The sequence below is a fragment of the Taeniopygia guttata genome, chromosome 5 (assembly GCF_048771995.1).
Source record: "Taeniopygia guttata chromosome 5, bTaeGut7.mat, whole genome shotgun sequence".
Classification (NCBI taxonomy): Eukaryota; Metazoa; Chordata; class Aves; order Passeriformes; family Estrildidae; genus Taeniopygia; species Taeniopygia guttata.
In genome coordinates, this window is record NC_133030.1 from 25867130 (window position 1) to 25882500 (window position 15371).

At 38.7% G+C, this 15371-nt stretch overlaps 1 protein-coding gene across 22 annotated transcripts in view; it reads left to right on the forward strand.

The window, feature by feature from the left end:
- CELF1 (CUGBP Elav-like family member 1) overlaps positions 1-15371 on the forward strand; it is a 59080-nt gene that overhangs the window by 26926 nt on the left and 16783 nt on the right. For 10 of the 22 annotated variants that reach the window (XM_072929892.1, XM_030274162.4, XM_072929897.1 and 7 more), the window contains 8 exons: positions 3981-4168; positions 4951-5033; positions 5436-5484; positions 8594-8728; positions 8925-9004; positions 9396-9557; positions 10895-10976; positions 13935-14063. In XM_072929892.1, coding sequence (XP_072785993.1) covers positions 3991-4168; positions 4951-5033; positions 5436-5484; positions 8594-8728; positions 8925-9004; positions 9396-9557; positions 10895-10976; positions 13935-14063 — 898 coding nt within the window. In that variant the 5' untranslated portion in view covers positions 3981-3990. The remainder of the gene's footprint in view (positions 1-3980; positions 4169-4950; positions 5034-5435; positions 5485-8593; positions 8729-8924; positions 9005-9395; positions 9558-10894; positions 10977-13934; positions 14064-15371) is intronic. The other 12 variants (XM_072929901.1, XM_072929903.1, XM_072929900.1 and 9 more) reach the window with 3 other exon arrangements.

Consider the following 15371-nt stretch of genomic DNA (forward strand, 5'->3'; position numbering starts at 1 on the left):
TGGCAGCTGGGGCATTTTACTGGCTGCTGGAAAAAGCTAAAGATGAGTGAAAGACCAGAAGGAATGAGTTCTGGTCTTCCTCAATATGGCCAGAATTTACAGTGTTGGTCTATAGATTCATCTCATCCTGTAATCTGTTGTTCTAATCATATAAATCTGAAAAGTTTTTCTCTAAAGTCTCATTTTAGACAAATGCATTAAATGGGCTCTAGGATCAGTTTAACATTTGACTATGATGAATATGATGGCCTTTACTTAACATGGCATTTTTCAAGTGGGAAGCCTGTAATATGTGTCTACAGGTAGACAGAACAATTTCATTTGCTGAAAGCTGAAAAATTGACCTGTACTCCCTAATGCCTATTTGCACATTCTTAACAATGGTACTTAGCAGATAGCTTGCACCTTTTTCTTTAAAGAGAAAGCTTTCTTGCATTTATCACATAGTAAGACCATGCATGAAGTAGTTACTGTTGAATATCTGATGTGTAAGAAATGCATGTCCTCTCTTATTTTGCAGTGTATGCATCTCTCTTTGTATTACAAGACCTAGCTCCTTTTAATTAACCTCACTGCTGGCAAAAGATAAGAAATATTCTCTTTTTAAAAATTTTTTTAGAGGTTGGAAACATTATTTATGAAAAAAAACAACTGACCTACTGTAACTGTGCAAGCTTAAATAAAGCTGTGTATACTGGCCAGTCAGAATAACTGCAAGTACATATTGCAGTCATGACACAGGAGAAAGATGTGATCACAGCTGCTCCAGCATGCAATTCTTGATGCTCTGAGAGGTTATTTTGTGGTTATAATGACTGTGTATAAGGATTTCTGGTCTCATGTTCGACTCCAATTAAGCATTCCTCCTGGAGTGCTCCAACATACCCAGCTGCCTCTGCAGCACTCACTCCACTCAGTCAAATATTTCTGCATTTCACAGTGTATCCAGTTTTATCCACATTATCTTCCCATTAGTTTGGGTATTGGAGATTTAACAAGAAGCCTGTATTGTGTATATAAATGCATCTCACAGTTCCTTGATCAACATACTATGTCTGTTTTAATGATGAAGCAGCTGAGGTGTTCTGATCAGTGTCTCAAAGATTATAAAACAGTTTTCAGTAAGTCACTGGGTTTTTTCCCTTTTTTGATCATTTATAAACGCTGTATATCCAGATTTTTAGACAAAGTATTGTTTCCAGAACAATGTGTGTTTTGCTTCTATAAAAGGAATCAGTTTTGGTGTTCTCCAGTTGTTAAGGAATTTTTGAATTATCAGATCTTCCTAGCTATTATTTTTTTTGGCAGGTTTGGAGAAAAATGGTATTTGGCATTTTTTTGCCATAGAAGTTGAGAGTGTCAATAGTAGAGCACAAGGTGAAGAGAGTGAAATCAGCTATTAAAAATGTTTCTGGTGAAGGAACCTCTTGACTTCACACCTTAGTATTGCTGGTTTGGAAAGTGCTTGTCTGAACTTCAAGGCCTTGGTCTGCCATTTTGGGAGACAAGGAGTTAGCTGGGGGTGGAAAGACTGGAGTTTGTATTCTTTCTGCTCTGTTACCCATTGCTATCTTCATGGATCTGACACTCTGTTTATCTGACAGTGCACTCGGTACTGCTTCGCCAGGGAAAATTGCACAAAACAAGCCTAGTGCATCAGCATTTTCATTGTGTATTAAGCTGAGCTTCCCTTCACATGGTCACATCCCCTTTTTAATCTGGGATTCCATGTCCCTTTCCCAGTCCAGCCTGTTTCTGTGGTGTCTATTGCTGGTCTCCCTGAGCTTCTGTTTCTGTGGTTTGAGTGTTTTTTGTGTGGCTGAGTGTTAAGACCTGCAGGACTTTTGGAAGTGGTGTTGTTGGGGGGTTAGGCAGTACATTGATTTAGTGTTAGTAGTTTGTCGTAGACTGAGGTGATGGCCGCGTTCAAGTTGGATTTCCTCCCAGAGATGATGGTGGACCATTGCTCCTTGAATGCAAGCCCTGTGTAAGTATTTTTCTCTTTATTGTAACTAAAATGATAGCTGGAGTTGCTGTCTCAAGCCCCTGCTGTCTGTTGGTACAGAAGGGGACAGGAAGGAGAGATAGGACAGCCTGCAGTTTGTTTTCTTGAAGAAATCCTAGTGGAAGATGGATGTTTATTTCTAGATGAGAGGGAAAATGGTTTGATAATTGTGGTGATAAGGACTAAGGAGGAATAAAGCTGTTTAGTTATATTGTTTGTGGTATACTACAGGTGCAGATATTATAAAATGGATTGTTGAAATCACTTGTGGGAAGAACTGTTTCTGTTCTTCCCTATTAATGATTCCAGTCTAAACCTTTTAATTAGGAGTAAAATACTCCTTGAATACTGTTGAGATAATGTTAAGAGTTGCCCAGTTAATAGTAGCCATGTTGTGCTCTTGAAGTGCTTGGAAAGCAGGGCTGAAAATTATTATTGGAGAGGGCGAACAATTTCCAATTGTTCTTAACTGAAATGAAAGAGATAGTTTAGATCTTTGTAAAAGGCGGTGTTTCCCTTGGCTATCTGGAGAGTGCTGATCCTTTCTGAGTGGAAGGGTGGAGAGGAGTGAAAGAATTAAGGATCATTCCCTTTCTTTCTAGTAAGAAGCTTTGTTGGTTTTGAGGTTTATTCATACAGCTATAAAATTATGAGCTTTCCCTAACATCAGTTTTTCCTTAGGCTCTGAACAGCAGTGTATTGATGGGAAAAATACTAAACAGTACTGGACTTGGATTTTTTTTAAAATTCTTTTCAGGGGGGAATACGATTTCAGATGGGACAGTGAGAGGAATACTGTTTACTGTCATGTGCAATTAATAAGCTATTCAAACTATCTTTAAAGGAACAAAGCAGACATGAAGAGGACTGCCTTGAAAGAAGACCACCTTCAGCAAAGAGTTTGGGGGGAATCATTGTGCAGAGGCTGTTCCATTCCCCATGTCCTTTTGAAATTATGCAGGGATTGGTCAGGAATTTTAACCAACTAATCACTATAGCTACAATAGGGTGTCACTACAGTCAGACTTCTGAAGGGAGATGTGCTCTGGTGTACCTGGCTGGGAGTACTGATAACAGACATCACACTGCACCTAACAAATAATGAGGAGTCAATACAGGGAACAGTGTAGAGCTTGTCAGCTCTAACTGGGTGACTGGGTGGAGCATAACATAACTTTTATTAATAGGCTGTAAACTGTTCATATGGCTAGACAGAGTACCTTGTAATCTATTGAGGATTCCCATATTCAAAACTTCGGTGGTGTTGTATTCTAAGTGACCTTTTTTTCTGTGTTAGAATCCTGACATTATTGAACCTAATTCAGTCAGTGACTGACTGGATTGTTCAATCCCAGCCTTTTCATGTACAATTTAAGCCTGTTTTTTTTTTTGCCAGTTGTTGTTGAAAGTTCCCTAGTTTCACAAAGAAGTTTCACCTTGTAAACCTTTAAAGAAACTTACCATTGGATCAGTTTATTCTGTTTCTCTGTTTTAAGATGGATCTTCACCTTAAGCAACAGTTACAATTAGTCTCATTTTAAAATGCTGTAATAACATGCTGTCATTTTTGGTGGTTACTGATAAATTTAGCAGATTGTAGGTAGACTGAGCTCAGGTTCCTTTCAGTTCTGGTTTCTTATTCTGTAAAATTTTACATGGCTGAACTAGTGTTATTTTTCAGTTATCTCAGCAAATTTATATCCTGAATCCCACATGTTGACTACATTATGGGAAAAGAGCTTTAAACAGCTATGTAGAGTGTTTCATTTCCAAGTACATAGCTTGCCAGTAAATGCAAATGTACTCTGGTATGCATACTGGGAATGTGCAAGAGCTCCTTTTTATATGTATATTTTCATCATACACATTTATATATGTGTAGAAAATTAATTTTTCTTTAATTTTGCCATAAGCATGCTTTTGTTTAGAATTTGTAGGAAGATAAAAACCAGAAATTCCTTTTTGTTTTTCTTAGCACAAAGAAAATGAATGGCACACTGGATCACCCAGACCAACCTGATCTAGATGCTATCAAAATGTTTGTGGGTCAAGTCCCACGGAGCTGGTGTGAGAAGGATCTAAGAGAACTTTTTGAACAGTATGGTGCTGTCTATGAAATCAATGTCTTGCGGGACAGGAGCCAAAACCCTCCTCAAAGCAAAGGTGAGAACTTCTGTACTTCTCTTGTGAGACTTGGGGTTTCAGCCACTTTCACATAGTTGCAGTCTTAGCTGTGTGCTTGTTCAAACAGCCCTGTAAGGAGCTCTGTGTGACCAGGTGTGCCTGCAAGCCCAGACTTTATAAAGCATTTAAGTGTGTTTGTCTAATTATACTTGAACTGTGATCCAGTCATTAACTGAGCTCAGAAAAATTGTAATTTCTTTCAGAACTCGGCAGTGATGGAGATGCTTGAGGAGTATGAATTATAATTGCAAAGCAGAACATCCAATAATACTGTGTTGCTCCAAAGAGCATCACTGCAGTGCTGTGATATGATCAAAATGTGACTGGTTGGGACGCAGTTTCAGATAAATATGAAATTGGGGTTTTAGTCATTCATGTTACTTGAATACTTATAAACATTAAATCCTTACTGAATTTTGTATGTGGATTTGCAGTTCAGTTATATGCAATATTTCCTGTGAAGCTAGGGTAGGGTTTTGGTACTAGGAAATAACTGAAAATGAACTAGTCAACAGATGTGTCCAATTGTTTGTTTTAATGGTGTAGCAGTGATGTTGGGTCAGTTCTGAACATATTCTATTTTACTACGCTTGGAAATCTTTCTTAAACTTTCACAAACAGTAGCACCTACCTGTTTCAGTGCCTAACCTCTTCTACTTATCATATTTTGCATTGGAAGGATGGAAGTGGAGTTTGCAATTTCTGTACAACACTCCAAGACTGGATGTTCTTTCCTGGGTAACATTTTGTTTCAATTGCAGGGTGCTGTTTTGTTACATTTTATACCCGTAAAGCTGCACTAGAAGCACAGAATGCTCTTCACAACATGAAGATCCTCCCAGGGGTAAGAGCAGAGCCCTGCTTTCTTCACAACTTTGTCTTGTTTCTCTGAGCTCCAGCACCACTGAAGCACAAACACATTATATTGCCCTAAAATAATGTTGTAAAAAACTGTTCAAAAGATCAGTGTTATGAGATCTATATAATAACAGATCTTATGGGAATTTTGGAGTACTTAAAAGAATGATACGGCAGTAAAATGGGCGGGCATGGCTTTTATAATACTCTGAGGAGGAATGATGGCATACAATTAGGCAAGCCTTTTCTTGGAATTTTTGTGGTGTTACATATGTACCTCTCTAGAGGCAATTTAGCCTGTAATTTCTTTCTTTCACAATTCTTATGGGATGTATCTCATAGTATGAAGTGAAAGTATCTGGGATTAAATAATCTTTTTACATTTTAGATGCACCATCCTATCCAGATGAAACCAGCTGACAGTGAAAAGAGTAATGGTAAGCTTTACTAAAGTCTCCTTTTGGTGTCATCATTTGTGCTAGTCAGGAAGCTTGAGGATTTCCCTTTTGCTTAACAGCTTTTGATGAAGTCTTGAGTTGGGGTTTTTTAAAAGGAAAAAAAAGTGAAAGCATAAAGGTGTGTTTTCAATAATAGGCAGTGTGAATGATGTCTCTCAAATTCCATGACTCAGAGTATCTCTCCCGCTGCTGCTTGTGGTAGAACCATGTTGTCAGTTAGGGAAACATCCAGTGAGTTCTTCTTTGTGCTAAGGTGGTTCAAATCTTTGTTGGAGACATGGGCATGGGATTGAGTGCATCCTCAGCAAGTTCATGGGTGATGTCAAGCTGAGTGCTGTGGTTGATACCCTAGAGGGAAAGGAAACCATCCAGAGGAGCCTTGATGGCTGGAGATGTGGGCCTGTGTCGACTTCATGAAGTTTAGCAAGGCCAAGGTGCTGCAAACATGGATACAGGCTGAGTGAGTAGATTGAGAGCAGCCATGAGAAGGACTTGGTGGCTGAAAAAATGAATATAAACATGCAGTGTGCACTTGCAGCCCAGAAAACCAGTCATATCCTGGGCTGTATCTAAAGGAGGGAATAACAGGTTGAGGAGGTGATTCTCCCTCTGCTGTTGTAAGACCCCATCTATTGTACTGCATCCAGCTCTGAGGCCCCCAGCATAAGACATGGACCTGGGAATCATGTTCAGGGAAGGGCCATGAAGATAATCATAGGGATGGACACCTCCCCTGTGAGGACAGGCTGAGAGTGTTGGGGTTGTTCCACCTGGAGTAGAGAAGGCTCCAGGGAGACCTTCTAGCAGCCTTCCAGTACCTGAAGGGGGGCCTACGAGGAGGATGTGGAGGGATTGTTTATCTAGAAGTATAGTGATAGCACGAGGAATAACAGTATTAAACGGAAAGAGATTTAGATTGGATTTTAAGGATGGTGAGACACTGGAACACATTACCCAGAGGAACTGTGGGTGCACCATCCTTGGAAGTGTTCAAGACCTGTCTGGATGGGGCTATAAGCAGCCTGGTCTAGTTAAAGGAATATTAACTAGGTCCTTTCTACACTAATCTGTTCTATGATTCTATGAAATCTAGAAATGCTTTTTCGATTGTTGTTCAATGTGAAGCAAGGCCTGTTGGAGTTAGGGTGGGAGTCAAAAATACTTATAGCATACAAGAGAGGTTGAGAATTACCAGCAGTTCAGTAGAGAAGAAAAACTGAATATTTCTGCACATTGGCCATTTCAGGTGGATTAAGAATTTATCATCTACCATTGGGTAAATGATAATTTATCCATGCATTTCCTTATAAGAAATGCCTTTCCTTTATGTACATATATACATGCATGTTCACATATGTATGTATCTGTATTGCTGCAACCTAAGCACAGAAAGCATTTAGCATCCTGTAGTTTCAGCCTTTCTAGGCACAGCTGAATATTATTTTCTTCATTTGCAGTATTTTGTGTTGCATCATGGAGAAGATAGTCCTGGTTTGAGAAAGCTTACCTCTTAATATAATAGAAAACAGAAGATGGAATGCATGGTTAGCATATAGTAGGTGCAATTCCATCTGCACATTCCTCCACGGGTATACAGGCCATGTTCCTGTGTCAATATATCTAGAAAGGAGTCATTGTTTTGAAGTATTTTTGGGAGGAGAACAGATTAGGTTCTCTAACCTACAACTGACCTTGCATTACATAAAACACACATACAAATATCCTGGGAAAATAATGGAAAGTTTAAAAAGTATTCAGTGGGATTTTAGGATGTTAATTCTGAGGCTATTATTTAACTCTGAGTGTTAATAAAAAGTGAAGGTGACAACAAGAAATAAGAAAGCATTAGTTATGAAAGTATTTGAACTTGCCACCAAGAAAAGGAATTCTGGATCTCTTGAACTAAAATGGTCTGCTAAAAGGATTTGAAAACAGCTTTCTGCTCTAAGACCAGAAAATGGATTGGGTACAACATTAAGATTTAATGGCCAGTTAAAGTCATGTCTGCTGGAATAGCTTGGAGTCTTCCTTTCCAGCATCGTAGAAGACTCAACAAATAAGTTGATTTCCCCTCATTGTAGCATTGAATAGGAGAAGACTTTTTTAAAGCTTCAAAATGTATTAGTCTTCATCATTTTATATTGTCATGAATGTTGTATAACTGTTTCATATTTTCAAGTGATATTGTGAATAATTCTCTTCACCCTTTAAAAGAAAGTCTTTCAGAGGTGATCAGCATCCTTAAATAAGTAAATTGAGAGTATAAAAATCTGCTCTGAATTCAGATTTACCCCACTCACTAAGTAACCTTTAGCTGACATTAGTAACAACTAACTGAAAAGTTAAGGCAAATGCCTTTCTGAACCATTTATTTTAAACTAGTCTGCACACTGGAAGGTATTATTCAACTCTAATATATCTAATAGATTAGCATCAGTATTTAAAGCTATGAAATGGTAATACACAGTCTGTGGTTTGATTTGAGGTGTTATTTTTGTGCTTTTGCTGCAGATCATAGTGGACGTATCACTAACAGAAGTAAAAGTGTTCTGTTTTAGCAACTGCTGTTGCTTCTACTGTTGAGAGAGGAGCTTGAGGATATGGCATATCTAAATTTAGGTGATTGTCATGAGGCTAAAAAGAAGCTTTCTGCAGTTCACTTGCTTGTTTATATGCAGTTAGGTATATGTGGTAGTCTAAAGATAGAATAAGCAGAGAAAAGACAATGAAAGTAGTCCAGTAAACCACATTCAAGCCTTCTCTCACCTAGAACTGAGGAGATACAGGGAAAGTGCTGAATCTGACATACTTCTTTCCTTTTTTTTGCATTCCTGTTGTTCACAGACTTTACAGGCTAAAAATAGTCAGCAAATCATAAACGTTAAAATCATAAAACAGGCACCTGTCAGGTTCATTGAAGTACCTCAAATGAATCCTCTTAAAATGAAGATGCAGCCCATTACTAGGAATCTGGTTTTGATAAGCCCACATCCTAAAGACAATGAAAATAACTGCAGTTAACAGAGAAGACCTAAGATCTAGTAAGCACATATTTGCTGGTAATACTCTTTGTCTTTTGATTCCTTAGCAGTAGAAGATAGGAAGTTGTTTATTGGAATGATATCCAAGAAATGCAATGAAAATGACATTCGAGTGATGTTCTCCCCCTTTGGGCAGATTGAAGAATGCAGGATATTACGGGGCCCAGATGGCCTGAGCCGAGGTAAGCAAAGCAAGAAGCTTTTTTGGCAGTTTGAGGATGCTGGATGCTGCCTTTTGCAACTCAACCTGGCATTTGAGCTTTTTCTGTGATTCCCACCTACACCCCCTCTCTACCCAGTAAGGATTTTCGTTCCTGTATTTATCTCAGTAATTGCAGAGGTAGTGAACAACTTGATTTCTTTTTGTTTTTTCCCCAGGTTGTGCATTTGTGACTTTTACAACAAGAGCCATGGCACAAACAGCAATCAAAGCAATGCACCAAGCACAAACCATGGAGGTAAAACAACTTAGTGGAGCAGATGTAATTGTCAGGAGCAGATGTAATTGTCAGGCAGTCACTGTGGAGTTTCAGGGACTAGGGAGCAGAGAGGACAAGTGCAGTTGTGTGTTTCTTCACAAAAACTGCTCCTGGACCCTTGTGTTTGTTTTGCTCTATTTTTAGAGTTGGAGATAGAAACTTCATCTGCAGAGAAAATACCAAAATATAAAATATAATTAAAAGCAAACAAGATTTTGATCCTTTGATGAAATGTTCTGTTTGAATATATATATGTATGTCTATATGTATGCATAGAGGAGGAGGGGAATGATTCCAGTGGGTCTTAAGTCAGTATTTTTGTGACTGCTGGGGATAGCAAGTATGTAATTGTTTGAATTGCTGTTTGCAGGGTTGCTCTTCTCCCATTGTTGTAAAATTTGCAGACACACAGAAGGACAAAGAGCAGAAACGAATTGCTCAGCAACTTCAGCAACAAATGCAACAGATCAGTGCTGCCTCAATATGGGGAAACCTGGCTGGTCTCAACACACTTGGACCCCAGTACTTAGCAGTGAGTTTCTGATTTGGGTTCTTTTCATCTCCTCAGGGATTGGAGTGTCTGACTGTCTTGCAGTGTTTAATATATTCATTTTTAGAAAGCTCCTGGTAGAGAGGATCCATTTTGTGGATGAGAAGGCTGAAATTGTGTTATGTGCTCTCATCTAGTTGGGATACTTTTATGGGAGGATTCATCCCTAGTCACAGTAGCCCTAATTACTGAAACACTGTGGGTTTTTCTCCTGCGTTCTGTAGAATCTGCTTTTTCTTTATATAGTACTGCCTCAATGTTTACCATATAAATGCCCTTTTCATGTCTGTCTGATGACACAATTCTTGTATTCCTTTATCATTTTCATTTATGTCTGTCATCCTCTTCCTGTGAAACCTGGAACAGTACTCGGTACTGTCCAAATAGAAAGGATGATCAGATTGGAAGCAGAGTAAATAAATCCAAACAACAACCAGCCTAATAAAACCAAAGCCTACAGAAAACAGAGAGAAGCTATTCTGTTTAGCAAAAATGATGTCACAGAGGGTAGACTGCAGCTTAGTTTCAGTTGATTTTTCTGGGTTCCTAAAGGATGAACTTTTCAAAAATTGATATGCTGTGATATCAGCAACTAATGAGAGTTGCCAGGGTAGCTCTGACAACTGTAGTCATGTAATGTTAAGTCAGAGGAACAGAGAAGGAAAATTTCATCTCATTCTTGGTATGCTGTGTAGTTGAAATGGGACAATTCTCTTACTACTTTTGTAAGTAGTTTTGGTAGATTGGAATTTTTTTTAATAACCGCTACTTAATAGAAAAAGTATTTGGAAATCTCTAAAAACCTTCTGAGCTACAGCATGAAATATCTTTTATGTCTACTGTGCATAAGGAGAGTAGAGGAGGTTCCCTCTCCTGGTGGCTCTTTCATTTTGGTATGGCATTGCTATTTGTCCCATGCTGGCAATGTCAGCTGTACAATCTGTTTTGAGGTAGCATATCCTTAGGGTTGGCAATCCTGCCTTACTTTTGAATAAGATTTCTCTCTCATTACTGATTCTGCTGGTTTTGTCTTGGTGTGTTGGCTATAATTTTCCCTCAGCATTGCTGATGTTGAGTGAGGAAAGCGTTGTGCTGTTGCTTTGGCTGCGGTGTGCTGCATGGGCTACGTGGAGCTTCACTGTGGTGGTGCTCTGGCTGTGTTGTTCAGGGGATTCTCTTTACGCTTTGCTATGATGTGGTGCATGGGCTGCAGGAATTCATTTGTGACGGCGCTCTGGCTGTGGTGTGATGCAGTTTCTCCCAGAAGCAGAGCCAGCCCTCACTCTCACTCTTGTTTTGTTTTTTGGTGTAATGTCTAGCTTTATTTGCAGCTCCTTCAGCAGACAGCAGCTGCTTCATCTGGGAACCTGAACACACTGAGCAGCCTCCACCCAATGGGAGGTGAGTTTTCTTCCACAAGAAGAGAGATTCAGTGCCAAACAAAAGAGAACAAGGGTAAACAAAGTAGCCAAAAGGATGTTGGCATTTTAATCTCATTTGAAATTAGTAGTCCTGTGTTTGCCTACTCCTTTGAAATGACAGGAATTCTCTGCTACAAGTGTGAATGTTCCTTCTTAATCTTATTTAACTATTGTCCCCAAGGTAAGTGGTGCTATCTCCCCAACGTCTGGCATTTAAAATTATTTTCCCTTATGGGTAGTAAAAAGAACGCTCTCTGTATTTGTTTTCATCCAAACAGGTGCATATGTGAAGAACTGTGTTTTGAAATAAGCACTCACTAATGCACATGTTTTCAGTGATTTCGGGGTCTTAGTTTTCCCATTTTCAATGAATTTAAGAACAAAGCATTTAAGTGGGAAATACATTGTTGTTAGGAATGTGACCTAGTGCTTCATTCAGATTCTTTTATTCATTCATTTGAATTACAGTTCATTATGCCATTACTGTTAGGGAAAATAGCTTCATAGATGTGAGCCAAATTCCTTGCTGTGGATTGCTAGTCAAAATATTCACTGAGTATAGCAGTCCTAGAGCTGTAAATTGGTTGTCCCTTTTGTCTTCACACAGTTAGAAATAATAAAACACATGTTAGCAACTCCATTCACCACATTCTCTAAATTCTTCTGCTTCGGCAGAGAAATCTATAGTTTTGATTTTAATACTAAAGACTTTCAACTTTTCAAATCACCTCCTGGAGTTTTACAGTAGTTGCCAATATCATGTGCCCTTTCTGTGTAGAAGTTCATCCAAAAGTGTCTTTGTAGATCTGACTTGTGTTGGCTGGTGCACCCATCAGTAACAATTACAAGCTTTTGCAAAGTGTTATATTTTAATTTATAAGAATTTTGATTTCTACTGGAAGCTGATTCTTAATTCAGCTTGCTACGTTGACTTCTTTCATGTTAGACCTCTTCAGAGCTCTTAGATCTAAGACTCTTGCAAAAAGGAATTTTTTTTTTCAAACCATTTCACTAATATCCTGGGGGGGGCGGGGTGATCTATAGTGGATTTTGTTGTGCACATGATCCTGCCTTTTCCCCATTTCTGTCTGCTTAAAAACAAGATGTAATAAAGAATAAAGTACAGTAAGGACTGAGGCAGAGCAAAGGGGGTAACTATTTGAGATTGAGAGGTTTCCAAGGTAATTCTTTCTTCATTATTAAAAAACAAAACAAAACAAAAACATACCACACCTTAAAAACTGAAAAAACAGACATATAAATAATATGTTGCATGGTTATTCCAAATATGTGATTCCCTACCAAAAAAGTTGTAGTTTTAAGGTCTTGGTAATATATCAGCTGATCTCCTTTCTTGAAATTCATAGAAAGAAAAATTAAGTAGGTTATTAGATCCCACACTTTATCAGACTTTGTAGACAAAATTCAATCTCAACACTGTTTGAAGGCAGATGGGAAAACAGTGTGATGACAAGAGGACAGGTGCAGTGTGCAAATGACAAACTGCTTCAGTAAGGAACAAGCTGCACTGTTCTTCATTAGCTCCAACACTTGCACTTTTAACCCTCTATAGCACAATAAAAGCAAAATAGAAAACTTCTTGATTTTAACTTCATGCTTTTATGTTACAATGGAATCTTGAGAATCAAAATAAAGGCAGAATCTACTTGTTTTGGGAACTAAATTTGCCAAAGGAAACAGATCCTGCCACAAACAAAAAACAACTGAAAAAGAGTTTAAAAAACAAACAAACTATACTAAAGGTATTAGAAGTACTTTAGAAAATAATTAATTTATAATGCATCATCACATTCTTATGTTGTCTGTTTACTGCTTAAATTACAAAACTGAGGTTTTAATTATTTGGGATGTGTGCTTTGCTCCAAAGGTCTTACTGAGTATCCTAAAGATGAGATACTACCTCTGCTTAGGATGTTCTGATGTTGTTAAATGAAGGGTGATTCATTAAGTTTTGTTTTTAATAATGTTGGGAATAAATATTAGGAATTGTCTGAAGTCGGATGAAGAGAGAAGGAATAACCAAAGGTAGAGACAAAAATGGAAAATAAGGGAAAAGTGAAGGGAGGCAGAATTAGAAGAATGGAGCTAGTCTACCAAAGGATGGTTAAAATGCAGAATTCAGGAGGCGATCCATTTTAATGGATCCTCTGGCAGAAAAAGAGAGCAAAGTACAGTCAGTACTGACCAAATTATTTCATTCAAAAGTGGTGGCTCAAAATGAAGGTGAGTCAGATGAATAAATTGACCAGTAAAATTCATAAAAACAGGGGTCCCTTCCTCCCCCTGCAGTATTCCTTGCTTCCTACACACAGCATGCCTGAGGTTTCCTGTTTTCCTTTCCAGTATGTTTCACCAGCCTGCACATATGTTGGTTGATCCTGTGGCTTAGAGTTGCCACTTAACAATTGTCTCACAATTGACTGTTGCTTCTTGGCTGCCAGGGGAACCAAACAAAACATGCTGATGGTGGGTTGAAGCCATGACTTTGTGGCCTCTGTGGTGTGAGGCCTTTGTGAAAGAATTTTGCATTTACTGCTGTTCACATAGAAAGGGTGTGGAGGGACATGAGAGTGGGAGAAGTTATTGGCCTAGTGTCTAGGCAAGTTCTGTAGCTTGCACATAATCTCTCAGACCCTGGCTTAACTCCTATTAAGTTTGGATTGGAGAGAACGCTGCTTGAAAATTTCTGGCCTTTGGAGTCTCCATCTGGCGTTATGAGTACCTGGCCTTTTCCAGAACCACATCTATCTGGCCAAAGAAAAACATTTCAAGTATAGCAAGGAGCTCCAATGTAGCAAAGATCAGTGTTGCTTTTGAGCTCCTTCCCATTCATCCCTCGTGATGAGCTGGCTGATCTGTCACACTTGGGTGATGGTGGCTCTGACAGGAGACACTGGCATTCCTCCCTGTGTTGCAGGACTGAACGCGATGCAGTTACAGAACCTGGCCGCCCTGGCAGCCGCGGCCAGCGCAGCTCAGAACACACCGAGTGGCACCGCTGCGCTCACCTCCTCCAGCAGCCCCCTGAGTGTGCTCACCAGCTCAGGTAAGAGACTGCCCCTGCTGTAGCCTGGTGTGCATTGCCCTGGAAGTCCTTTCAGGATAGATGTCATCTGTTTGTCTATCCCTTTTTGGCACTTTCATGTTGATCTGTAATAGAGGAACAGTTTACTAGTGGATTCACTGGCCTCTGTTTAGGATAAGTATCTTTGCCACTAGCAAAAGCTTTTTTACCTACTGTGTCTCTTCCTCCAAATGATCAGATTAATTTACAGTAAAAAGAATTTTTGAGGTCATCGTGAAGCAGAAAAGGTAGGTGACCTCCTTCTAGTCATATTATTATAATCTCATCACATATTTGGTTTATGTGTGATTTTAGGCAGGCACTGGTAAATACACTCTGTTCCTCTCAATATGGAAAGAGAAAATGCCTTTAGCATGAGATAAAGCATTCTGTGCATTAGAACAATACAGCTTATATTCCATTAATGAAGACAAGGATAACTTCCTCATAAAAGTAGAATAAACAGACACCTAGCACTTCTACTGGAAAGTAGTTGTCTAGAATTTAGTGTATGAGTTATACATAAAAATCAGTATCTTCCTTTTGCTTGGCTTTTTTGTGTTTTGTTTCTTTTAGGTTGGGTTTTTTTAACTTTAGGTTAGGTACATCAACCAATTAGAATGTCCAAGTAGTGTTCTTTTGCTGCCTTATTGTTAAATGTGATCATTAAATGGAACAAGCAAAATATTAAAAATAAATTCAGTTGTGCTTATGGCAGACATACTAGGTTTCTATCACAAATGAGGATCACTTATTTCTATCATATTTTGAGTTATTACTAAATCCTGGCATGAGAAGGGAGACCCTGTATTTTCAGGGTGTCAGTTTTCCAGCATCTCTGGCTTCTGTCCTACAGAGTTGACATCCTCACCTGTGATTGTGAGAGACCAAAGAGGGTTGGAGGGAAGGGTTTTAAATTTCCACAGGTAGATTTTGAGTTGTGTATGCGTAGGAGGACCAAGGAGCCAGGCTAAGAGGTTATAAAGAGATTACAAGGAAAAGCTGTTTAAAAAACCTTCTGTCACATGATTGGGAGTTAAACCATGGGTGCTTTGCACAGTTTTCTACTTAAAAGAAAAAATTAGTCCAAAGAGTGTTCTGTTGCAGGACATTTTTGCATAAAAACCTTGTGCTCTGCAATCCTTAAAATACTGAAATTTTTAAGTTTATCTTGACACACAGCTATGTATCCTAATCTATAATTGAAAAACAAAAGAAAACAAAAAACTGTGAAGAGTTTGGACTACAGAAGAGCTGCATTCATAACCCACTAATGCTTCTTCATCATAA